This window comes from Dromaius novaehollandiae, unplaced genomic scaffold, assembly GCF_036370855.1.
Source record: "Dromaius novaehollandiae isolate bDroNov1 unplaced genomic scaffold, bDroNov1.hap1 HAP1_SCAFFOLD_41, whole genome shotgun sequence".
NCBI lineage: Eukaryota > Metazoa > Chordata > Aves > Casuariiformes > Dromaiidae > Dromaius > Dromaius novaehollandiae.
In genome coordinates, this window is record NW_026991492.1 from 1994590 (window position 1) to 2020306 (window position 25717).

At 50.8% G+C, this 25717-nt stretch overlaps 1 protein-coding gene across 1 annotated transcript in view; it reads left to right on the top strand.

Annotated features, from left to right (window-relative positions):
* Window positions 1-11260: 11260 nt before the first annotated feature.
* Window positions 11261-25717, top strand: part of LOC135326956 (olfactory receptor 14A16-like) — a 38258-nt gene continuing 23801 nt past the window's right edge. The window contains exon 1 of the mRNA XM_064504596.1: window positions 11261-12151. Coding sequence (XP_064360666.1) covers window positions 11261-12151 — 891 coding nt within the window. The remainder of the gene's footprint in view (window positions 12152-25717) is intronic.

Here is a 25717-nt window from a genome sequence, read left to right on the forward strand (position 1 = left end):
AGAGAAATATGAACCTCTAAACACCTCTAAATCAATTAGATTTGACCCCTCCTGAAGTTTCTTTCCCCCCTCCCGCCCTTTTTTCACATCAGTTAAATGTTATGATCTGGTTTATATTGTGAACTATATGAATTGTCTCTCTAGCTGTGGATTGGGCTCTCTTAAGCATGCAGATGATTGGTGCATTTTAAAAAAAAGTAGAATAATCTGCCTTCACAGTACCCTGCAGCACAGGAAGAGACAGATTGATTGGGCTTTATATATTACAGTATTTTTGCAGTTTTCAAAATCTGAATATGTAAGGTAATTAAGAACTTTCTTTCCCTCTCTCAGTCTTTTTTTTTTTTTTTTTTTTTTTAACTTCCTGGGAGAACTTTAACTGAAAGAGGAGTACATGATTTCAGAGAGATGATTCATTATTATATTACTCCAAATGTGCGTTCTCATTGAAAATAAAGGCTATGGTTTCCTCAGAATGCTGCGTCCTTCTTTATTAAGTGCTCATATTGTATCTTTAGTGTCATAACTGTATCATTACTTGGGAGGTTCCAGTGTTTAAACATGGTATGTTTGAAATGAGGTGTCTCACATGAAACACAAAGTTGCTGAGAACAAAAAGTCTGTTGAAACAAAACCAGAATCAATTACTTAATTGTTTTCTTTTCATTTTTATCTGTGCGGTCCTTCCAACAAAATCAAAATCTTTCTAGCAATTTCTGTCCTTGAAAATGATTAGGTTTTGTTTGTTTGTTTGTTTGTTTTCTGAGGGCTCACAATTCCTCCAAGGTCTTGTTTTTGTCATGAGATGGCCTGGTAAAATCAACCTGCAAAGACCTTTAATTTCAGTCACTGCAAACTTGGATTAACTGATGGCTGTTCATTCACTCCTACTTGATGTTAACATCTATGTATTATTCCACCTTGCTTCTCTTGATGATTTCTTCTTCTCTTCAGTTATCTTATTATTTATTCCTTGCCTTAACTTTAGCTATGTCACTGTCCACCCATAGTGAGCAGATGCTTTGTGCTTCATGGTGCATTAACACTGAAGAATGCTGCTTTTGGTATCAATCGGTGCACTCATCTTCCCAAAGTTCAGTCACCTAATACACAGCCATACAGCCTGCTGCTCTGCAGAAGCCACAGGGAGGTGGAATCTCAGAGGAATCCTGACCTTAGGGATGGGATGACTCAAGCCCCAGTAGCTCTGTCTCTCTCCGGTGACTGCAGAGATTGGATGACCCATTGAGGCTTAAAGTTGCTTAAATGAGTTATATGAAAAAGCTGAAGATTAAATGAAATTATTTCCATGTCTGCCTATTTGGAGGTACAATAAAAGGCAATCCTCCACATTTAAGTAGCATTGAATTCTGTAAGACTTGGCCTCAAAACCAAAAAGCTTGCCTCTTACACGCCTTGCCTTACTAAATTAAGAGAAGCATTTGTAAATCTGTCATTAAAATGTTAAAAATACAGGTGAAAATAAATGTCATCAGGCAGTTCAGATGCCAGTAGCTATGATAAAATCTAGTCTTTCCTGCTGAATGGGTAACGTCACACTGTATGATTTCTTGATAGCTATTAGTTTTTCTAGATACAAACAGTAAATAAAATGAGATTTTTTTCCCCTGAAATGTTAATTGAAAAAACAAACAATTAACTTCTGGATCAGATTCCACTATACTTATTTTACCTTTCTTATCTAAACTGTGGTCTCTCTAGAGACAAGTGGAGACAGGTATGTTTTACTAAATGGAGAGCCCTCCAGTGCTAAGACACTCTCTAAACTGCCTACATTCATCATCTTCTGCAGGTGCCATTCTTTTTCCCCTGACTCTGAAGGGGCAGCAGACACTAACTCTGATGTGAACAACTGCAGTGCAGCAGTGGGATTCAGCTCCAGACAGCGAAGCTGGTGTCTGCAACGCAAGTGGTCTGAGCTCTCATTATATCCAGCAGTGATCTGGCCAATAGTGTCCACAGAGCTTACAGGGCATTTTTGCTGAACAAATGTAGGGAAATGATTAGTTGATGAAACATGGGCATGTAGTGCTCTTTTTAGTATTCTAGGATATTCTAGGATATCTTAAATGCCTACATGGGATGGAAGAAAAGACACCAGACACTTCTGGCTCAGAACCAGCTGATTAAATCTTCTGGCTCATAGATGCCTGTATTTAAGCAGTTGGTCTCCATTGACTATAACAGAAGCTTGTATGTCCCATTCGCTGGTGCTCCACAGAGAATGAAAGTCTTGGGGTGCACTGACCAGACCTTAGAACCATTCAGCACCCTCATGCTCTCAGTCTGAGTCAGTGCTTTCTGGAGGGAAGAGACCTCACTCCCCTGGCCTTCCCAGCCCGCCAAACCAGAACAATTGCTGTCTCTGACCTCTTTTCAAGTCATTCTCCTAAATTATTTTACAACTTCCACTCCACATAGCCTTTCCCTACTTTTTTGATCTCCAGAGCCTTATCAGCAGTAAGACTTTCTTGGCATTGCATGTCCTGCTGTTGGATGGCTTATCTTCTGGTGTGTGCTGTTGTTTGGAGTTTTATGGGACATCACAAGGGATCATGCTTTTGGGGGAAAAGGTGATGATCTAGAGTGCAAGTGGAGAAGGCAGGAGTAATTTGCAATTTTTTTTCATGCCTCAGTAACTGCCTGTTTGTTTGAGCAAAGGGAGAGATGAATCTCTGCCCTGATAGGAGGGGAAGGGGGAAGAGGGAGTTTGTGTAGACTTCAGCCTCATGCAGAAGTCAAAAAGTCAAGATGGAGTGATGGAGTGTGATTCCACAGAAGGGTCAAGGAGTTCTCTGGACCAAGAAAAACAGAAGTAGGAGCACTCAGTTACCTCACTGGGGATGGCTACCATAGAGATGTCTCTCCCTGAGCTTCCTTTGTAGTTAGGAGAAACATCTACTGTTGGATACAAGTCATTTGAGCTAATTTAGACAATTCACATAAGATGAGTTGTATCCCTCTAGAAATGCCTCACTGGGTGCGAAGGCAGGCTAAAAGAGGAAGCTCCTTTGGATGGTACCTCTTGCAGGCATCTAGTGGTACTCCAGGTGCCCTGGGCATGTATACATCACATACAGAAATCCTGTGCCCTTCAGGGAGGCAGTTTAAGGCCAGGCAGGACGTCCTCAAATGGCCTTGAACACCTACACATACGAATTCACAGAGCCTCTTCTGCCAAAGTCACCTCAGCCTCACCTGTTACCTCAGGTCCCTCCCAAGTCCATGACAAGGTACCAGCATCCCCACATCTCCAGAGAGGGAGTCATCCTACCTGTTTCAGGAGTCCATCTTAGAAGAGCATCTGTCATTCTCTGATGTGGCTGATTCTGACCATCAGTGAAGTCTCCCTGACCAGCAGAGATTTGGATCCTAGAAGTTTGTTGAAGTGAATCACAGGGGACTCACTCTTAAAAAGAAATTAAATTTGGGGATATAAAAGGAAATGTGCGGGTTTTTTTTTTTTGGTAGAGGTCATTGAGTCTGTCCCGATCCAATATCGGGGGGCGGGGGGGGGGGGGGGTTTCGTTACGATCCCAAGGACGAGATTAAGACGCTAAAACCAGTCACATATCGTACAACCTTTTAACTTTATTTTCCACAAAGTGGGGAGAAAAGGTGGGGAAAGACGAAGGGGAGGAGAGAGAGAATAAGAGAGAGAGAGAGAGAGAGAGAGAGAGAAAGTGATATCACCACCCGTGGATCCAGCGGCATCCCATTGGTCCTCTTCACCCGGGGTGTAAATTTTAGTGAAGCGTGTGCAGTAATTACAACTCCAGCAGGGTCCGACCCTAGGTTCCCACTGAAAAGTTCGGAGCCAAATTAAGGCAAATTAAATAAATAAATTGTAATGACATGCGTGCAGTAGTTACAGCTCAAGTTGGGTGCCTCCGAAGAGGGACCCTGAACAAAGAAATCCCTGGGCAATGATACTTTCCAATGTTAAGCTCTCCGCCCTTCACACAGTAGTTTGGACCGATAGTAATATTTAGGTCTGGGGTCTCCTGCTCCTTATTGGGTCCCTAGGTAGGTTATTTACTGTTGTGGTTTCTGCTGACAGATGCATTTTCATTCTTCGGGTCTTGCCCTTATCTCTCAAGGCCCTGACAATTTATTACTTCCCCAGCAGTGACGGTAGGTGTTATTTCCCAAGGTCCAGACAAAGGGAATATGATCTGGACCCCGAGATAGCCCAGACCCCCCAGTCAGCAGTGTTTCCACAGCGAGAGGAGGCCTGTGGAGGACTGGCTTGAGGGCAGAGGTCATGTGAAGACTGAACAACTAAAGGAAGCAGAACTAAGTATATATCGTACACAGTTGATGTGAGCCAAGTCCCGTACGAGAGTAAAAACAGCTAGAGCCAAGGACACATTGTCCTTGGCTCCAAGGTGTTATCAATGATTAGTCCTGGGAACTTGCGGGTGATGTAATGCAGAAGTTGCTGGGTAAACCAAATTGCTGTTACCAATAAGGAGCTCAGCTTTTGCAATATGTATGAGCCTGATTAGTCCTATACTATATAAAGAAAGACCACGCCTAATAAAGTTGAAGTACACTGATCACTCATATTGAGCGTCTGGGTCTTCCCTCTGTCGGCTCCTCCCGTGCAAGTTTCCAACAAATGGCGCCCGAACAGGGACCCTGCCGGTCAGGGACTCGGTGATTAAAAACTCAGGAGTCGACAGAGTGCTAGAGACAGCTGGTCCTGCTGTGCTAAAGGCGACGAGACACAAAAGGGGGTCTACGTGCCAGAGCTACAGAGGAGGTGGAGAGGACACAAACAAAGGGGGTCCGTGCCCAGGACAAGACGGGGTCCTGCCAGAAAGTCTCGCCGCAGGTCTTGCAAAGGTTGCAACGGTACGTGAGTAACCACGGCGCGACAAGCGGCTTATTATTTATTAAGATGCTTTTTAGAAAAGCGAGGTACTCAAGGAATAGAATGTTATAAGGAACTCCCAGGGCTATTAGCTTACGGAGTGGCTAAGGGGTGTTTTGTTAACCCAGATACCATGTTCGAACAAACTGAATGGAAAAAATTTGGGGACAAGTTGTTTGATGAAGTAAGAAGTGACAACAAGACAGTAAAAAAGCTGATGAAGCCGTGGAGGGCAGTTACTAATGCTCTCGCACCTCAAAGAAAAAAAAAAGAAAAAAAAAAAAGAAAAAGAAAAAAAAAGTAAAAAAAAAAAAGAAAAAAAAAAGTAAAAAAAAAAAAGAAAAAAAAAAGAAAAAAAAAGTTAAAAAAAAAAGAAAAAAGAAAAAAGAAAAAAAAAAAAAAAAAGAAAGTAGCTGCCGCCGCCGCGGCGCGTTTGGGAAGCCCCGATGGGTTCAATGAACCCCCGCATGCAGAGGTGTCCCCTGTGTCCCCATACCCATCACCCCCCTCCTTTACTATTGCCCAGGGAGGGTCTGGGAACACAGGCCTGCCAAAAGGAGCAACATTGACCATGCGGCAGATCCCCCCTCCTCCCTCAGCGCCTCCCCCCTCCCTCTCTCCCCCCCCTCCCCCCCCTCTCTCTCTCCCCCCCCTCTCTCCCCCCCCTCTCTTCCCCCCCCCTTTTTCTCCTCTCCTCCTTCTCCTCTTCCTTTGGCCACAGTTATCTGAGGACACCCATCTCAGGCTATCAATGTGAAATAAGTTTTTCTCTATGATATTAATGGTCAGAAACCACTAATAAAAGCGGTTTGAAAAAAAAAAAAAAAGAAAAAAAAAGAAAAAAAAAAGAAAAAAAAAGAAAAAAAAAGAAAAAAAAAAGAAAAGGGGGTATCCCATCTTATATGGGAATAAAGCAGGGCCGGGAAGAGCCTTTCGGCTTATTTATTGACAGAGTAGCCAATGCTATACAAGCAGCAGGGGTACCAGATTACCTGAAAGGGACTATCTTGAAACAATGTGCAATACAGAATAGTAACCCTTCAACGCGTAGTATTTTAGCCACACTCCCGGGAACATGGACTATTGAGGAGGGGCTAGAAAGAATGGCGCAGGTACTTGTAGGACCGCAAGCTATGCTAGTAGAGGCGGTGAAACAATTAGGAGAGAGCATGAGAGAGCAAGCACAGGCGTTGCGGGATAATATGCAACAGAATCAAAGACAGGTATTCGCTGCCCTTGCTCCTTTGCAAACTCTCGGCGGAAATACCCCCCCCCGATCGACGATCGGCACACTGCTACCGATGCGGCGTTGTTGGTCATCTTCGCAGAGAATGCCAAGCTAGTAGAGTATGGTGTCCCAACTGCAAAAGCAACAAACATGATGGAGCGGCTTGTTGGAAGGCTGGCTCGGGAAACGCCCGGAGAAGCGGGACGAGCCGCCCCGCGACGACACAAAAGGCGGCCTTCACCACAACAACTCAGCAACCCCCGCGGTTAACACAACCACCTCAGCCGGCGCCCAGCTCCACTCCGAACGCCATGAACCCCTTTGTCTTCGACCAGCCACCAGAGGGAGTCTCGGACTGGACTTGGCAACAGCGGTAGACGCCACCTTATTGGATACAAAGCCAACAAGAATCCGGACGAATGTCTATGGACCAGTAATTATTAATCATGAGCCAGTAGGTGCCTTACTGATTGGAAGATCGTCCGCTACAATGAAAGGATTACAAGTTTTGACAGGATTGATCGACAAGGACTATTTCGGGGAAGTACAAATTGTGGTTTCAGCAATGTTTCCACCTATGCACATACCACAAGGATCGAGAATAGCTCAACTTATTCCGCTTCCCCACCTGACTGTAGGGGTGGCACCAGCGAAAGAGCAACCACGAGGCTATGGTGCTTTTGGTTCCACTGGAAGTGTAGTATTACTGACTGTCGGAATGTATCAAAGGCCCCAACAAACCGTGACTGTAAAGTATAAAGAAGAATCTATACGCACTAATGCCTTATTGGACACTGGAGCGGATGTATCAATAATTAGCACTAAGATCTGGCCCCAGCATTGGCCAACCCGAGAGACCAGCTCCACGGTAGCTGGAGTAGGCGGGGTCACCCTCGCCCGAAAATCATCGACGCTACAATGGACTATAGGGAACAAGGTGGTTAATTGCTCCGTTTCCATTTTACCCCTACCTGAAGGAGTGCAAGCATTAATAGGGCACGATATCCTTGCCCAGATGGGTATGGTGCTTACCTCGGAACACCCTTTATAGCACCGGCCATTGCCTGGACTTTCCCAATCCCACTCAGCTGGAGGACTGATCAGCCTGTGTGGGTAGAGCAATGGCCGTTTAAATGGGAAAGTCTCATTCAAGCACATGAACTAGTAAAGCAACAGTACAAACAAGGTCATCTAAGACTATCTACCAGCCCTTGGAATACCCCAATATTTGTGATCAAGAAAAAATCCGGCAAATACAGACTTTTACACGATCTACGTGCTGTAAATAGACAGATGCATGACATGGGTGCTTTACAACCGGGGTTACCCAGCCCAGCAATGATCCCAGAAGGCTGGCACCTGCTAATCGTAGATTTAAAGGACTGTTTCTTTACCATAGCCCTCCATGAAGATGATAAACAGCGATTTGCATTTACACTCCCTGCTATCAATAGAGAGGGGCCAGACCAAAGATTTGAATGGACAGTACTACCGCAGGGTATGCGAAACTCACCAACCCTCTGTCAACTCTATGTCGATGCGGCACTTCAACCGTTACGTCAACAGTGGCCAGAGACCATGATATATCACTACATGGACGACATATTGTTGGCACAAAAAAACCCCTTTTCTCCTGAACAAAAATTTGATCTAATCACAAAATTAAAGAAAAAGGAACTTGTGATGGCCCCGGAAAAGGTACAGGAATCCAGCCCCTGGCAGTATCTAGGTTGGCACATTTCGAATGCCACCATCAGACCACAGAAATTGACAATCAGGACTGACATAAGAACACTCAATGATGCTCAAAAACTATTAGGAGACCTCCAATGGATCCGTCCGGTTGTCGGCATTCCTAATGAACTTTTAAATCTGCTACGCCCCTTGCTGAAGGGAACAGACCCAGCGGCTGCCGTCACGCTCACAGAGGAACAGCAACGGGTACTCCAGGAAATTGCATCGCTAATTACTACGCGTGCTACGCACCGGCGCTTGGAAAATCAGCCACTTGATCTTACTATTTTATGTGGCCCACAATACCTAATGGGAGCCATTACACAACACAAAATAAAAACGGGGGAAAAAAGAGGGTTGGCGGAACCCATTGTACTAGAATGGATAGCACCACCGTTACAACCAAAACGAACTATTCAAGAAAAAATTTCAACGCTGGCCGAACTCATTAGGACACTCTTCGCCCCTGACTTACATGATCAGCGTTGGTCAAATCTGACTGCAGCAATCAAACATAGAAGAAGTGAGAATCGTCGAGGCAAGCGTGAATTGAAAAAACTAGGTTCAGATTGTGTTGATGATGTAGAATTATGGGGGCCTGCGGAAAGGTTTTTCGCCGCAGCTTTAGCTCCTAACGTTGCAGTTGCGCATGCCATGTCTAATCTAAATAAACTTGCTTGTTGGGCTGTTAAGCAATCAAATGTTACTACACAAATTCTCTCTGAAATGTCACAGGATATGGATAGCCTGAGACATGCAGTGTTGCAAAATAGAGCAGCTATAGACTTTCTGCTTTTAGCACAGGGACGCGGGTGTGAGGATTTTGAAGGAATGTGTTGTTTTAATCTTTCTGATCATGGACAGTCAATCTATGAGCAATTGAAATGGCTAAAGGACCACACCCAGAGAATCACCGTACAGTATAATTGGTTTGATGATCTGTTTAGAAAGATGTTTGGTAATGTGAGTACCTGGATTTTGAGCTTGATCAAAGAAGGGCTACGTATTCTATTCATAATTGTATTAATTTTAATTGCTGTAAGAGTGATTTTTAGCTGCTTAACACAAAAGCTTGAACAATTAACTAAAAAGGTCTTTCTCGCACAAAATAAAAACGGGGGAATTGTGGAGGACTGGCTTGAGGGCAGAGGTCATGTGAAGATTGAACAAATAAAGGAAGCAGAACTAAGTGCATATCGCACACAGTTGATGTGAGCCAAGTCCCGTATGAGAGTAAAAACAGCTAGAGCCAAGGACACATTGTCCTAGGCTCCAAGGTGTTATCAATGATTAGTCCTGGGAACTTGCGGGTGATGTAATGCAGAAGTTGCTGGGTAAACCAAGTTGCTGTTACCAATAAGGAGCTCAGCTTTTGCAATATGTATGAGCCTGATTAGTCCTATACTATATAAAGAAAGACCACACCTAATAAAGTTGAAGTACACTGATCACTCATATTGAGAGTCTGGGTCTTCCCTCCGTCTGCTCCTCCCGTGCAAGTTTCCAACAATCTGCATTTTCAGTTCCCTCATTTTGGCAGGGAGAGTAAAAGAAAGAGTTTTCTGGTTTGGCAAGGAACTGGGACTCCTGAACCTTCACTCTGAGAGATCAATAGGTCTGTGAGAAATCTCATCGAGCTGCTTTAGCCTCCCCTTAGCCTACAGACAGCATTTGTGGCCTCATGGGAGTTTATCTGACCTGCTGCTTAGGACGTGCATGCACAGAGATGCCCCTGGCAAGTGCCCTGTCCTGGGAGGTTTCTGTAGGGCAGAACTGAGCACACAGAGGGTGGGATGGGGTCTGTGAGCACTGACTGGGAAAGGATGCTGGGACAGAGAAAGAGCTGCCAGCAGGGACAGCTCCAGGCAGCAGAGATGGTCAGGGAATGAGAGGGAACTGCCAACAGAATCGTCATGGGAGAATGGATTTGAGCAAGTCTTGGTCAGTCCCTGCAATGCAGACAGCTTCTTCCGAGCAAGCCTCCCACGTCTCCCCTCCCACCCAGCAGAGCCTCTTCCCTGGCAGCCATGGGGTGCAGGGCATGAGCCCCCTCCTCTGCAGCCAGACCTCCAGCAGAGGAGAGGGGCCTCTCTCCTGCCACTGGCCTGTTTACTGCTGCCTGACAAATGGGCTGAGAGCGACTGCCCTGCGATGTCACCGTCTGTGAGGTGACATGCCCGGCTGGGTAAGGTGGAGGCTTTCCTGAGTGCCCATCTGCCTCTCTCTCCTTGCCTCCCTTGGCAGCAGGATCATGATGTTGCTCCATGCTGCTCCTGTTTTTCTCTCGGGCTCCTTGGGGTCACTCCCTGGGGGGTGGTTCAGCTGCAGTTCTGACACCTGCCCTGCAAGCTGTGCAAGAGAGGGGTCTGCTTGGGAGTGGGGTGTCCACAGCCTCCTTCTAACCTGTGTGACTCCAGAAAATGCAGTCTGTGGGGTTAGGAGTTCAGGTGACTCTCCTTTAAGGAAATCCCATCTTCAGTCCTAATGGTCCTTTGACCATTCCCCTGTCATGTCCTGCCAGACTTTGAGCTGCCCTCCAGAAGGACACCGCTGCTTCATAGCATCTCTGTGATGTCCGAGAGACCCCTGAAGAATCTGTAGAGATCCTGAGAGTATGGAAATGGTGTTGGGAAACTGCATACAGGCAGTTGAAAAGAGCCCTGTGTGTCCTTGCCTAGAAGGGGAGTGTGGAGACCTCCCCCTGGTGCCCTGAGAAAGGGAGAAAGGGTTGGACAGCTGTGGTTTTGAAACTGGACTCCTCTGCTCCTAGCAGTGGCTGGGGTTTTTTTTAGGGCAATGTATGAGAGTGATGCTTCTCCAGCTCAAAGCAGTGTGAGCACAGGACAGCTGGGAACAGGGCTAATAGACAGACAAGCTGTCCTCACTTTGTGCCAAGTGGCAGTGAATCTTTTTATTTTTAAAGACTCACAGTAGAAATGCTGAGAATTTCTGCCTTTGAGGAACACTCCCCAGGGGGGGACAGGGACATCTCAGAGAAAATAAACATCATTAAAACTTCTCTAAAACTCTGTTCCTCAGCTGTCATTCTTTAGAGCAGGTAGTGAAGACACTGAAAAGCCATTCCACATGACGAATAGATTTTATTTGACAGAAATTGTGAGTATCAGAGCTGTTGACCCCTGTTCCCATGTTCCCACTACTGTGCAGAAGGACTGAGTGCTCTGTAGCCCATGGGCAGAGGCTTCTGCTCCTCACAGCACACTCAGTCAGCACAACACAGGGCTCACGCAAGGTGCCTGCCCAGTGATCCTCCCCAAAAAAGAGAGAAGTAATGTGGTGTTTTCAAAGAGAAATGTTACTTTCTTTTTCCTGGGAAGATCTCTCCTAACTTTTCAATGTCGTTTCCTCCTTAAAGAGTCCCAAAAGCCCAGTGGGACCAAATGACCAACAGCAGCTCCTTCAACGAGTTCCTCCTCCTGGCGTTGGCAGACACACAGCAGCTGCAGCTCTTGCACTTCTCGCTCTTCCTGGGCATCTACCTGGCTGCCCTCCTGGGCAACGGCCTCATCATCACAGCCATAGCCTGCGACCACCATCTCCACACTCCCATGTACTTCTTCCTCCTCAACCTCTCCCTCCTTGACCTTGGCTCCATCTCTGCCACTGTCCCCAAATCCATGGCCAATTCCCTGTGGAATACCAGGGCCATTTCCTACCTGGGATGTGCTGCCCAGGTCTTTTTCTTCTTTTTCTTATGTTCAGCTGAGTTTTCTCTCCTTACCGTCATGGCCTATGACCACTTTGTTGCCATCTGCAGACCCCTGCACTACAGCACACTCATGGGCAGCAGAGCTTGTGTCCAAATGGCAGCAGCTGCCTGGGCCAGTGGTTTTCTCAATGCTCTCCTGCACATTGGGAACACATTTGCCATACCACTCTGCCAAGGCAACACAGTGGACCAGTTCTTCTGTGAGATCCCCCAGATCCTCAAGCTCTCCTGCTCAGACTCCTACCTTAGGGAAGTCAGACTTCTTGTGGTTAGTGTCTGTTTAGCCTTTGGGTGTTTCATTTTCATTGTGGTGTCCTACGTGCAGATCTTCACTGCTGTGCTGAGGATCCCCTCTGAGCAGGGCCGGCACAAAGCCTTTTCCATGTGCCTCCCGCACCTGGCCGTGGTCTCCCTGTTTCTCAGCACTGGCACGTTTGCCTACCTGAAGCCCCCCTCCATCTCCTCCCCATCTCTGGATCTGGTGGTGGCTGTTCTGTACTCGGTGGTGCCTCCAGCAGTGAACCCCTTCATCTACAGCATGAGGAACAAGGAGCTCAAGGAGGCACTGAGGAAAGTGATCCAACGGGTACAAGGTCAGCACCAGTAGCTGTCCCACATTCATTCACTCACCAGGATATGCGGCATCAAGGGTGTGTGTTGTGCATTTATTTCTTTCTTACTTTTCTCTTTTACATCTACAGTAAAAAACAAAGAAAACTATCCAGTCCATGTCATGTCTCCTCTGGAATCTCTCCTTTGAATCTGACCCAGAGACCATGTTGAAAGAGGAAGCCAGGCTTCCCCCTTCATCAGCAGAGGTGGGGGAACCTCAGAGCCCACTAGTTTGAGCTCCCTCGGATGCCCCCAGTGCAATGGGTTTCCCTTTGCAGTGTCTCTTTCCGCACTGACACCAAGGATGCTCAGAGGCCCAGAGCCAGGCTCAGGTGAGCACTGACAGGGTGAGACCAGAAGTCCGATAGGAGAGCCCAGATCTCCTAGGCACACTCAGGGTGTGACCTCACACCCTTCTCCTGTGAGGGTGGCAGACAGCTGTCACCATGGGCTGGTCCTTTCCCTCTTCAACATTCACAGCGGAGTGGGAGCAGAAGGGAGGAGAGTCTGGATGCAGCTTGTGGGGACAGACCCTCTGCTCCTCAGGACCATCCCTACATTGCCGCAGCAGGCATATCCTTGCTGCAGCCTCTGAGTGGGGGCTGCAATGTTCTGCTGTGCTCTCATGTGTGTACATGGCCTAAGCGCTCCTGTAACATGGTGCTTCCTTGTGCATTTCTGTGAGCTCAGGCAGGACCAGGCCCCTGGCACCCTTATGCAGACCTGGTTTCCAGAATAACATTTCCATAATAAAGGGGGTTCTCCTGTGTGACGTGTCTGACGTCTGGTCTTTCTTCAGAAGATGGAGTCAAAAATATGTTCAAGGGATTGCACCACTGCAGGGTCTGCTGTTCTGCTTGCAAACTCTATGGGCTCTGGGGAATGAGCTCAGAGTCCCTGGGTGATCTGTTAGGGACTGAGGGTTGGATTCAGAGCTCATTTCTCAGTCACCAGTGCCAGTGGAGATGGGGAATGGTCTCTGAATCGCCTGTGCCAGGCTGTCCCACAGGTGACAGTGCTGATGAGAGATGCCCATCCTTCTGGAGGGCAATCTGAGCCCCCAGGAGAGCTCACGGGGTCTCCAGGGACAGTGTGTGCCTGGGGGTGGGCAGTGAATGGAGCCTCACAAAGTGAGGGATGGTCCACAGTGGAGTAAGCAGAAGGTAAAGCACTAAATCCAGGTATGTAGTGGGAAACGAGGGCTCTGCAATGCCCAGAGAGGCAGTGGGGACGCAGGAGTCCCAGGGAAGGGTGTCTGGAGAGTGATTCCTGCAGCCTCAGTGAAACACCACAGCCTGGAGCTAGTGCCCACCCAAGCACATCTCCTGCCATTGCAGAGGCCCTGGGGTCACTCTGAGCACCTTCCATGAGCACAGACAGGTGCCAGCAGTATCAGTGGTGGTGATCCCTGTCCAGCTGGGTCTGATTCCTGCCCCGACCAGCATGGCCAGAGCTGAGTCAGGAGTCACCCCGTGGCCCCACAGCTCACTCACTCTGCAGAGCAGCACCACCAGCCTGGGGCCCTGCGGGGAGCACAGGGCAGGGGTGCAGGAATGGCCAGGCCAGCACTGACACACTGACTTGGGAAAGGCTCTCTGGGGAGCAGGGATGCCCCAGGAGAGGAGCAGGGCAGCATTCAGAGATAGAAACCGAGAAGGAGAAACAGGTTTCTCTGGTCACCAGCTTGGGGCAGGCTGCTGTGTCCCTGGGGCAGCAGGAGTTGCCGGAGGGGCTGCAGGCAGACAGGGAGGGGGATCTGCTGGGGACAAGAGCAGGGGAGGCAGAGAGTGACCAGCCTCATAGCGAGGCCTTGAGCCCTTGCCAGGGAGCTGCTGCCCTTGTCCTTGGGCCTGACCTGAGTTATGCTGTGGACACGCCTGTGCCTGGCCCCGAACCTCTCGGATCCTGACATGACCCTGTCACTGTCCTGCTGACCTGACTCCTCATCTTTACCTTGCACCTGCATCTGTACTACAGTCAATAAAGCCTTGGCAAGGGAAGCTGGGACTGAGCAGATCCCAGAGAAGGCTGTAGGTACAGAAGGTGACCGCGTATGCCCACAGCAGCAACCCTTGCCTGACAGACAATTCAAAGGTGCAAGGAGGGCTTTGGATTTGCACCCCCTACCCAGGTACCACTGCACAGAAAGTCTGAGCTGGATGAAAAAGTGAGTGCAGGCACTGGGGTCTGATTTTATGATACATAGTTAGGAGAGCAGGCTTTTCTGTGTCAGAGCTCGAGTGTTTATGCACCATTTGTAACGGGGCTCCTGCTACAAAGAGTATGTTGTCGGGAGCAGCAAGAGCAGGGCAGCTCCGTGTGGGATGCAGAGCCAGGAGTCAAGGGTGCCAGCAAGGCAGGCAGGGCAGTGCCCCACTGAGGGGAGGTGCCATCCCCCAGTGCCTGGAAAAAAAGAGCAGAGCAGGTTTGGGGATGGTAACCAGGGTCAGGCACAGTCCAGCGATCACCAGACAGGACTGTAGGGCTCTAGCCAGCCCTGCTTGGTGTGGGAGGTTGGGCTGGAGACCTCCAGAGGTCCCTCCCCACTGAAACTCCCCTGAGACTCCATGAGTTCTTGCTCCTCAAGCTCTGCTCTGGCTCGACTGGCAGCAGGATGAGAGCTCCTAGGGCAGGGCAGAATGAGCCCAGCTGGGAGAGCCTCAGGGGGAAGATCCAAAGGTGCCTGGCTCAGTCCTGGGCTTTGGAAAACTCCCTCATGCACCCTGAGAGGCTCCGTCTGCCTCTTCCACCCTGCCTTGTGCTCCCCTCCCGTCAGCCAAAGCAGAGTCCAGCATCGCCTGGAGACTCTCTTCCCCATGGGGAGCAGAGGGAGGGCCTTCACCAGCCACACACTGCCTTTCCCACCCCCAGCCTTTGAACTTACGTGTGCCTGGCTCTGCCCGCTTGCCTTCACCATGGTCACAGCTGCACTGGAAGCCCATGAAAATCCCGGAGCTCCTACCCCTGACCTGGCATCTACCCTGAACCTGGAGGCTAGCCACCCACAAAGGCATCACCTGTCCAGTGCCCCAGCCATGCAGCCAAGGGCAGGGGTCTTTGCCCCAATCTCCCTGCTCCTCCCCATGCTCTGGGCACCATTCACGCATGGGAGCTGCCTGCTGGCATTTTGCCTCTCCTGGGCCCTTTCCAGCCCAGCCCAGGCCCTCCCCAGCTCTCCCCACCTCCCCTGCCCCCTCCCCAGCCCAGCCCACCCAGCAGAGCAGACCAGGCTGGGATGGCCCCACAGCAGTGCCTGTGGCAGGGGGCTGCAGAGCTCTGGGCACTCACCCCACAGCCCCAGCCCCTCTGCAGGCCACAGCAGCTGCTGGGGGGCAGAGAGGGGTGTCAGCCTCCCCATCAGCTCCTGGGCTGGGGGCCAGCAATGGCGCAAGGAAATGGAGGAGATGTGGATACCAGAGAAGGATGCAGCAAAGGAGCGGCAGATGTGTTTGTGGCAGGCTGAGGAGGCAGGTGCAGGCAATAGGAGTGGGCAAGAGGAGGAGGTGGCAGGACAGGTCTGGAAGAGACGGGCAGGAGAGGGCAAGGAGGCAGTGGCCGTGGTGAGGCTTCAAGGTGGTGGCCACTTGGAGAAAAGGCTAACAAGGAAAGGAAGGGGATGAGAGTGAGGCACAGAGTGTCTTTTCTAGGGCCAGGGGCCCCATCTACAGCCATCTGTTTCAGGAGGTGAGGGCCACCTCTCCTGTCACGGCCGAGCCCTGCCATAGCAGAGCTCCGGCCACTCTCCTCCCCGGCCCACTCTAACCCCAAGCCAGGAGGCAGGCACTGAACACGCCTTGGACACAGGCTGCTGAGACACACCCACCACGTACCCCAGGGAGGGCTGGGGCAGAGGCCCACCCTCCAAACTCCCCAGGGCAGGGGGAGGACAAGCCCCGTGGGCAGCAGGGTACCGGCAGTTCCTGACAGCACAGCTGCAGCAGCAAGCTCTCAGGCCGCAGCCGGGACACGCACGACACAACCAGCACACCTAGGAGAGGAGAACAGCACTTTGCTTTTATTGTCTGCATGCAGGCACAGATGGCAAGGGGCAGCTCCTCATGGACCTCCAGCCTGCAGCCTTTCCAAACACACTGTGCTGTTTTGCACAAGCCAGAACACCCCAAGGATATGGGAGCAATGGCAGTCCCTGAGCTGCTGCGACAACCTTGCCCCAGGGCATGGAGAGACTGAGAGCTGCAGGGCACAGCTGGGGTCTTGGTGCTGCAAGAGCAGGCAGCCACTGGCCTGCAAGGGCCCAGAGGAGCCTTGGCAATGGGCCCTGCTCAATGCTACAGAGGAAGGCGAAAAACCCCCAGGCACTGCTGCCAATGTGTCCTGGGGGAAAATTCCTTCCTGACCCCAAAGCTGGCGATCGGCTGTTCCCTGGGCATGCGAGCAAGGCCTGCCTCCCGGCCAGCCCTGGGAGGCTTCTCACACCCACCAGGGCATGAGACACCAGCGCTGCCCGACCCCTTTCCTCTCTCAACCTGCAGCCACCTTAGGGGCTCCAGAGAGGGGCAAACCCCCACCTCCACCCACAGACCTGACAGGGGAAAAAAATCTTTCCCGGGCCCTGCAGGAAACCACCGGCTGCTCCAGAGGTTTTGGCGGAGAGGTATGACACTGAGGAGAACCACCTGGAACATCCTCACATCCCATCCCCTGCATTTCCTGGGTGCTGCATCTGGCAACAAAGCAGATCTGCATGGGCAGCTTTGGAAGGGTCTTTGGCTGCCGAGAATGGATGTCCTTGTTCTTTGCAGGCCCTCGAGTTCACTTTTCCCATTGATCTCCAACTGAAAAGGCCTGGTGCCCTTGGGCATCTCCAGGTGTGTGGGGGTCTTCTCATGCCAGCAAGGGCTTGGTCCAGTCTCTGAAGGACCACAGCTACATGCGGCTTTGAATCCGAATCTCTGCGGCTTTGAATCTCTGTCCCAGGCAGAAGAGGAACAGCATCAGCAGTCTTGCTGAGGCTCAGACAAGCCAAAGGACCAATCTTAGAGCAGGTGCTGGGCACTGCAGCAGGACTCTCTCCCCCCAGGTAGGTGCTGCCCAGCAAAAGCCCTTCCCGGCACAGGCCCTTGTCCCATCAGGCTGGAAGCACTTCCTCTGAAGATAGAAGGCTGTCGGTCCACGATCAGCAGGCAACCTCTTCTCTGCCCGTGCTGCTGCAACCTCCCACCGGTGCAGGCTGGTGCGAGACACCAAGCACAGGTGAGGAGAACTGGCACCTTCGAGAGTCGCTTGTCCTCAGGGGGACCATTCGTGCCGTGATGGGGAAGGGCTGCCTGCTTCCCAGTTACAGCAGCTCTGAGAGGCTTTGCCAGGGAGCTCGGACCTCCCATCTCCATCAGGCTCTCAGCAGTCCTCATCCAAGGCAGACATTTCCTGAGGCTCTTCCGAAGACCCATCTCTGCTATCCCAGGTCAGGCACTGAGGGCCATTTTGCTCAGCGGGCCAGGAAAGGTGCTGCACACGGGGCAGTTGCCACAGGCCAGGTTGTGGCCACATGCCACGAGCATCAAGAACTGCTCTAGGTCATTTCACTGAAAGCACAGACAGAAGACTGCCTCACAACACACATCATCATACCCATTGCTGTCTCCTGCCACCAGACTGAGTCCTGCAATGTGCCAGCAGATTCCTGTGCACTGGAACCTGCACTCCAGTGGTGGCAACAATGGCCAGGAAATGGTTTCAGAAGGAATGAGACGGCGGCTATCTTTTTGGAGTCTATGGAAGAGCTGCGTTTCCCTCTCCAGAAGAGCAGTGGCATGGAGCTCTCCCTGGGCAGCTGGAATTGCAGAATAGCCCTGCGTGACGCTCAGCAGGCAAGCATGCTGGAAGAGCAGGATTTGGAGAGACACGCGGGCATGTGCAGCCTCTCTGATTTGCTGGCTTGTCTGCCTCCTGTTAGGTGGAGGAAGGAAGCGCTCCACAGTCAAATCCCGCACAGCTCCTGCAAACACCCAACCTGTCTTCCTGGAGCCCTGCGCAGTGCCCTGCCTCCAGGCTCTGCACTAGCACCACAACACAGCACCGTGCACTTCAACCTCAGCATGTCCCTCCCCGCTGACCTCTCCTGCAAATGCCGCTGCCACAGCTCCCAAGATGCAGCAGCCCCAAGACAATTTCCACCATGCCCCTTGAGGGCCTGGCAAGCACCAGATGCCTGAGGTCACCGCAAGCTTTCCGAGGACAGCTCCAAACACCTAGCAGCACCAACACCCTGAGCCAGCACAAGGCAGAACACAGCCAACCTGTGAGCTCCAGAAAGGCAGGGTTTTCTCCACCCCAAAAGCACAGGACAGCTTTGGCTTTGTCTCAACACTGCTGAAGCTCACACAGCCTCCTCAGAAAGCTCCTGATGCAATGCCAATGGCCGCCACAAATGGAGAAACAAGGGCAGCAGGGGCAGAGCGAGAGGAAGGCAGAGCTTTGTTCCAGTGCAAGGGAAAGTGGCTGGGCCACCCCCAGGCTCCTCAGTTCCCTGCAGTCTCTTGCCAGTGGGAAGTGCAGGCCAGTGGGGCCAGAGAGATCAGTAGTGCTTTGGGGCTCTCACATCTCCCTTGTGGCCTGAGGAGGCTGCAGAGTGGTGCACCTCTCTTTGCTAGGCCCCTTCTCTCACTCTCCTTGGCAAAGAGGCATCCTAGGGTCTCACCGTGCCTGTCTTCTCCATCACGATTTTCTTCAGGCCGTGCTTAGGCAGTGTTAGGGAGTGGAGTGGCAGACACAGGCACTCGACAAGCCCGCGAGGCAGAGCAGTGAGTGGTCTCAGCAGCAAAGCTGGCAGATAAGGTGCAAAGCAAGGGCTGGAAGGAAGGTCAGAGGAAGGCCAGGAGGAGGTCTCCGTACCTGCGATAATGCCCTGCTCAGTAGCCATCGATAGCCCTGCTGCCCTCGCAGGGCTGCGCTGGTGCCCAAGGAGAGCCTGCCGAGAGCCTGCCCAGAGCCCTTGGCTGCAGGCAGCTCTGTGCTCTGGCAGGGGGCCCGGGAGGCTGCGCCTCTTATGCTGCCCCGGGGCATTGTGACTGCATTGCCGGGGGACAGCACTGTGACATGGGGGCCCCGGGGCCCCGCCGCAGCCTCCCCTGCCAGCTGCCTGCTGCCCCAGCATCGGCGCACGGCACAAGGTCCCTGGGGTGCCAGCCCTCGCGCAGTCCCTGTTGTCCAGGACGCCAGGGCAGCTGGTCCTCTCCTTGCATGGCTGCACACTGGGCATGGCCAGGAAAGCCTGCTGGGCTCCTTGCTCCATGTCCCTGTGCACCAGGGCGCCCCTGTCACCGCAGAAAGGGCAGGAGTCCAGTCACACGCTGGCTTTGGGAAGGGGCTTCTCTCGCAGCTCCACCAGCAGCCGGGGAGCTTGGCAGAGCTGGGCACAGTGCCAGCAGCTGGGCAGCAGTGACCTGCTGGCAGCTGGAGGTGGGGGTGTTGGAGGGGAGGGGCGAGCTCAGTTGATCTGGGCACCAGATCGTGGCCCCGGGCCACGGGTGCAGGCCCGTCTTCCGCCCTGCCTCACAGCATTGGTGCCAGGGCCCTAGCCGGACTTTTCCAGGCACAAAACAGCAGCAGGGGCAGCAAAGAAGGGCTCTCTCTTCTCAACACATCTTCAGCATAAGCACAACCTCTTGAAGGTGACGCAGTGGCACCTGTGGCTGTCAACACTACGACCATGCCCTGAGACAGCTGCTGCCAGGCCTTCCAGCTGTTGGCGTGTGCAGCTTGAACCACATGTGCCTAGGATTTTCCAAAAGGCCAGCCTCTAAACCTCATCTCTTTAGTAGGCTCCTGAAGCAAGACCTTTCTGACTGACCAACTGGGAGCAGGCTTGTTCCAGACAAAGTTAGGGCACAGCCAGATGTGGGCTTAGCTGCCTGCGTGGGGTGGAACTCCAAGGCAGCATTGCCATGCAACTCTCCGAGGCCAGTGCGGGTGACCAGGGATTGAGAAGCTGTTGTCTCAACCAACCTGACCAAGCACAGACGAGGAGGTTCACCTGGCTAACTGATGAAGCCTTTGTGAGCAACATTTCGGTGTCTGTTTGTTTGTTTGCTTGTTTTTTTCCTTGACAGCAGCAATGAGAGGAAATGGCAGTTAGCAAGGCTCTGGAAGTGCAAAGGCTGGAGCACTTTCTGGAGTTGGAGTCTGTAGGAACGTGCAGACACTCTTCTGCTCATGTGGCAGGACCCTAGAAACTCTTTGCTTTATAATGCAGTAGTATCCTCCAATTAGTCCCTAACCATTTGAATAACCCCCCTCCAATCCAGTGAGATATAGCTGGGGGAGAGGGTCCTGAGCTCTTCCTGCTGAAGGCCTCGCTGCTTCAGGGCTTTCTGCTATGACCTGCACACTGTGCACTGCCCTGGGCTCTGACACCAGACATCCAGGGGCTGACATCCAGCAGGACACCTCAGAGAGCAGTTTAGATCACATGGGACTTTTTTCACCCACACAGTTGACAAGGAAATGTTATTGCCACAGTGGAGCGCTCAGAGGCACTCTTTCAAGTGGCAGTGCCACAATGATTAGCTTTTCAAATGGGCAAATAAGGAAAACTTCCAAAGACAAAGTATTTCTTCAGAAAATAATTGGCCTTTAAAACCACTTCTCCCACATATGCAGTGACTACAGTGAGCAGTGATGCTCAAGCACTTTCCTGCAAGTCAGCAGGAAATACTTCAAGGGTCATAGCTGAGAATCAGCTTGCACAGCTGAAGCTGTTTTATACAGATAATTTGCAAGGCCCCTCACGATTAAGTTCCTCACCTTTCCACACGCTCCTCTCTTCTCTAAGGGAGTCATTTCTGACCTGATAGATCAGGTGTCTAACTCAGCTGAGCACGTTTTGCAATGTGTCACTGAGCTGGTTGAGGCCTGCAGGTTCTGAAGCTCCTGCCCGATCGGCTTGGGCACAGCCTGGGTCTGAGCTCACTCGTGGACTCTTCTCTGCAAGTGAACCCCCTGTGAGATGACATCCCAAGTGTGGATCTGAGGTTAATTTGGAGGAAGGTCCCCTCTTGGCAGTGAGGTGTGGATAAGAGCAAGTGAGGGTCAGTTCCTTCTAGAGTGGTGCAGGGCTGTCCCAGGAGGCCTTGCACAGTTCAGCTCACCCACCCATCATCACACTGTACGTTGGAGCCTGCAGGATGACTCCTTCTTGGTAGCACACTATAAAATGCCCCTCTGGCTGGTAATAATACATCATGCGCTGCTTTGGGATGGTTGAGCTGCCAAAGGAAGCCTCCAGATAACGTCCATGGTGTGTCTGGGTCACAGGCACAGCATGCTGGCGTTTAAGGAGACCTAGGTGAGGAGCTGTGTGCTGCTTGGTGGCAGGTCCGCTGCAGAGGGCTAGTCCTGAGCAGGGTGGCCCTGAGCCATGCCTGCCTGCCTGCAGCCGTGGGCTGGTGGGGTGGCTGCAGCAGAGGTGCCCTCACAATCAGCACCCAGATGGGTCCCTGCCGCCTTTGTCACCCCCTCCCCATAGCAGTCATTTCTGCTGGCAGGGCTCTCTGAGGCACTGGGTGACATCACAATGCCTGCTGGCCAGCACATCTGCTGAGGGCCAATCAGGCAGCTGCAGTGGAAGTGACCTCACAATCAACACTGCAGCCATGTCCCCTTTTGCTTTCCTCTCCCCATCCTCCTGCCCCTATATCATCTCTGATGGGATGAGAGGTGGTGTGATTCTCTCCTTGACCTCAAAATGACTCCTACCAGAACCCAGCCCATGAAGTTCCTCTACAAGAGGTGACCTCACCATCAACACTGCACGTGTCACTTCTGTCTTCTTCTCCCCTGCACCTCTTCTGGGTTGTCCTCTCTTCTGGGCCCCACATGCAACATCCCAGCCATGTCCCTTTACTGGCACCTCCCTCTCCCCTATCTCCAGGGAATTACACACACGTGGTGGGACAGCTCACGTGGCAGGATGAAACTGGGCTGCTGAGGAAGGCAGGCTGGGAAGGTGAGGAGGTGCAGGTGTGCTCTGTGCAAAGGGGTGGCTGGAGTGCAGAGACCTTTGCCTTGGAGCAGGTGCTGAGCCAGTGGAGACCTTGTAGGAAGGACAAGGCGACACAGCAGCCTGGGTGACATGCTGGTAGGTGATTCAGCTAACTGAGGATCTGCTTGGCAGGATCCAACAGGAGACTTCCCTGGGGGGCAGAGGGGCCTTGACGACTCTATAAAGACAGACAAGGCAGATGAAGAGAGGACAGAGAGGTAGAGGAAGAGAGAGGAGACATGTCAATCTGAATACAGTCATTTCTCAGAACAAAATTTCTCCTTTCAGAGTGTTTTCACGAAGTGTATTATGAAGAATAACCTATACACATATATAAACATGTATACTCACATAGAGTAATCACTGTAGTGTATGCATATGGTACTGCCAGTCAAAAAGAAATAAAATAGTCATTAGAATTGATAAAGAATGTTTGAAATTCTGAAAACAAAGATTTGTTTCAGTTCTTGCATAGAGCTATTTTTTGTATAGATTTCAGCAGTGACAAGAACTTTACATTCAGGCCTTTATAGATACATACAGCGGCCACTGCTGCCTGAGATGCCCTGTGTAGCTGTGTTCCCATGTGGTGCTGGGAAATGTGACCCAGGTACCATGGGAACCTTTCTGGAGCATTAGTTGGTCACCAGGAGAAGCATCTCAAGACCTCTCAGTGGGACAACTTATTTCTTTCCATTGACTAGAAAGGGAAGTCCAGACAACTGGGTTAGCCACAGACATCTGCACTGAAGGGGTCTGGCATTAGGTGAGATAATTCCCACCCCTGTTGTCACCTCGAATGGAGTTGCACTTCATGACCATGCAGGAAATGAAAAGGGAGAGTGGATTGATGTATAGGGACTCTTTTAAGACATCACTCTAACACAGATACATTGAGATTGGTGCAGTTTTGGCCATCGATAAATAGAGAATTTTCACTGAAGCTGATCAGCCTGCTTTCCTCTATCAGCTGCGAGCACGTGGCACCTCATGGTGCGACTTGCTGTGTGCAGAGAGTGGAGCAGCAAGGACGATCCTGGGCAGGGAGTGGTTTGAGGGCAATGCACTTGTGTGAGATACAAAGATATCAGTTTTAATAACGTAGGCCTCATTATAAAAGAAATCTTTAGAAACTGTCAACAGAAATGAAAGAAGAAAAAAATTTAAAAAAATCTAAAGCAAAAAAGAAAAAAAGTGTATTTACACTTTTCATCTTCTGAAATATCTTTATGTTCTTATTGCCCTGGGAAAGTGATTTTACAGACCTGGGGTGGAATTCAGTCACAGGGTCATGGACATGTGGTGCCATTGCAGGTGCCCTGCTCCCCTCTGCCCAGCCTCCCTCTGCAGCTCCAAGGGGTTCTGGTCTCCCGCAGGTCCCCTGTGAGAGCTGCCAGGCCCAGGCAGGTCCATCAGGAGACACTGGGGCCTCTCCAAGTGCCACTGGGTGCTTGTGGTTGGACACCTGAGCTCTGCCTGGAAAGGTGAAGAACTGTTTTCAACATTTCAAAAATATGAGCACACTTTCATCAGCTCAAATGATTGGCTGATTTTAACGAGAATGTTTTCGCATGACGAAATAGTCGAAACCTTCCAGAAAGGTGTTAATCTGGAGAGAGGAAATATTGATCAGCCCTTGACCTTGTGTTTCCACTGCTCTGTCTAGTAGGCTGTGGATGTAATCTCAGTGATCTCTCACATATTTCCACATGTCCTGATGAAACTGGTCATTTGTAAAGTCCTCTTTGCATCAGATGATCTGGGCATATGCACTTTCCATTGTTTCCCAGTTTTCCTCCTCCCCTTGCTCTTTATCATTCAGATACCTCTCAACTCTCCAGTTGCTGCTCTGAGCTTCTGGGAGTCTGAAGCTTGCCTCAGCTTTCAGCAGTCTCATTGTCTCTTTAGCCAGCTCCTTTGTTCTGCTTCTTGTCTATCCTTTCCCATCTATCTTTTGAAAACATTTCAAGGAAGGTTGTCTTGTGGGCAGTGGAGCTCACTGGGGGCAGCTTGGACTTGGCACAGAGTTGAGGAGTGTCTTTTATTTTTTATTAAAATGTTTCAAATTTTACTTTGGTTTCATTGCAATTAAGACATCATTCTGTGCCTGTTTGCAGCTAGTTCTCTAAGGAAGGCAGGTGGGAGCTGGTGCACTTGAGACGAGAGGAAAAAGGATAGACTTTAACCAGAGTGATCTAAGTGCCCAGTTTACTTTTTTTAAACTCGATCATCTTTTATTTTTCTTTGTTTGCAATTAAGAAAAATCCTCCTGTGTCTGCAGCTAGTTCTCTAAGGCAAGCAGGTGGGAATTGGTGCAGAGGAGCTGTAACATTCAGCTACAGCCTTGAGAGGAAAAAGGTGAGATTTTTAACCAGAGTGCTCTAAGTCCCCAGTGGCTGAAGAGAGAAATGGCAGGGCTAGGGAGCTGGGGAGAAAGGCTGTCCATACATGTGTCTTCTATCAAATCTGCTGCTTTTCCTCCACGTCCAGACTTCATTAGGAGCCACTCTGGATCAATATCAGTTGGAGAATGTGGGTATCACTTATTCTGAAAACTGAAGAATACAGAAAGCTTCAGAAGCAGACATCTTTCTTTTTCAGGTGCTCATTGAAATCTGCCTAATTTCAATACTCTCCTGAAAGCTTCCCAATTAGCCACACAAGACCTGAAGAACTGAAGGAAATTATGGAAAGAGCCATGGCTCCTTAGGGGCTTTTGCATTTCAATGACCCCTCGGGTGTATTTGGTGCTGAGCTCATGAACTGCAGATGCTGAGAAGAGACTCAACAAACCTCTTAAGAAGTTGAAGTCAGAAGCAAATCCCAAGATTCTTGGAGCGTTAACAGGTCTCACTGAGGGCCATTACCAAGAAAGCCTCCCCAGGGGCTGATTAGAGCACAAAGCTGGAGGCCCTGGTTGCAGACAGGCAAAGGCAATGTGCAGGTGGCTGTGATGCCAAGTCCACCTTGCTGTGTGTTATCAAGCAGAGCAGCCAGGCACTGACAGCCAGCCCCTGGGTAGGGTGATGCTTTCCATCCTGCATTGCTCAGGGCTCTTCCTGGGAGCAGTGTACAGGTGGGGGTGCACAATGCTGAGTGCAGGACCATGATACGGCACCTCCTGGGCTCCCAGGGGATAAGGAGGCAGCCAGGCCAGAGCGCTTTAAGGAATGGCGTCTGCTTGTAGGCCTTTGTCGCCTTCTGATGCGACAATCTCCCGTTCGCCTGAGACGGCACGGAGGCTCCCCCTGCCTCCGGGCCAATGAGCACTGACACCAATATGAGGATGCTACAAATGGCGTTTATTGTACGTATGCATTCGCTTATATACCTACAAGCATACTGCTATCTCTACGTCATATCCTTCCTCTTCCTTCCTCTTTCCATGCCATCGCGAGATCTTCCGATCGCCGTTCCCTACATCTCCCCCTCCCCATGCTTTGGTTATGCTATTTGCTTTAAATGGCCGTGTCGCGGGTTAAGCGTTCATAGTGTGGGTGTGGGTGGGACCAC